The following is a 203-nucleotide window of genomic DNA, read 5'->3' on the forward strand; positions in this document are numbered from 1 at the left end:
GGTCTCCCAGGCCGCGCACCCATGGGCGCTTGCCCTCGTCTCCTTGCAGGCGGAGGAGGTCCAGCAGCAGATCATCCGAGAGACTTTCCACCTGGTGCTGAAGCGGGACGACCACATCTGCAATTTCCTGGAGTGCGGCAGGTAACCCGCTGCCCGTCCTGCGCCGGGGGGGCCCTGCAGGGCTGTCCCCAGGGCTGGGGCAG

General features: G+C 68.5%; 1 protein-coding gene across 1 annotated transcript in view; it reads left to right on the plus strand.

Moving 5' to 3' along the window:
• Positions 1–203, plus strand: part of LOC104287513 (AP-3 complex subunit sigma-2-like) — a 7453-nt gene that overhangs the window by 1462 nt on the left and 5788 nt on the right. Inside the window, exon 2 of the mRNA XM_009886229.1 lies at positions 50–141. Coding sequence (XP_009884531.1) covers positions 50–141 — 92 coding nt within the window. The remainder of the gene's footprint in view (positions 1–49; positions 142–203) is intronic.

The sequence above is a fragment of the Charadrius vociferus genome, unplaced genomic scaffold (genome assembly GCF_000708025.1).
Source record: "Charadrius vociferus isolate BGI_N301 unplaced genomic scaffold, ASM70802v2 scaffold2715, whole genome shotgun sequence".
In the NCBI taxonomy this organism is placed as follows: Eukaryota; Metazoa; Chordata; class Aves; order Charadriiformes; family Charadriidae; genus Charadrius; species Charadrius vociferus.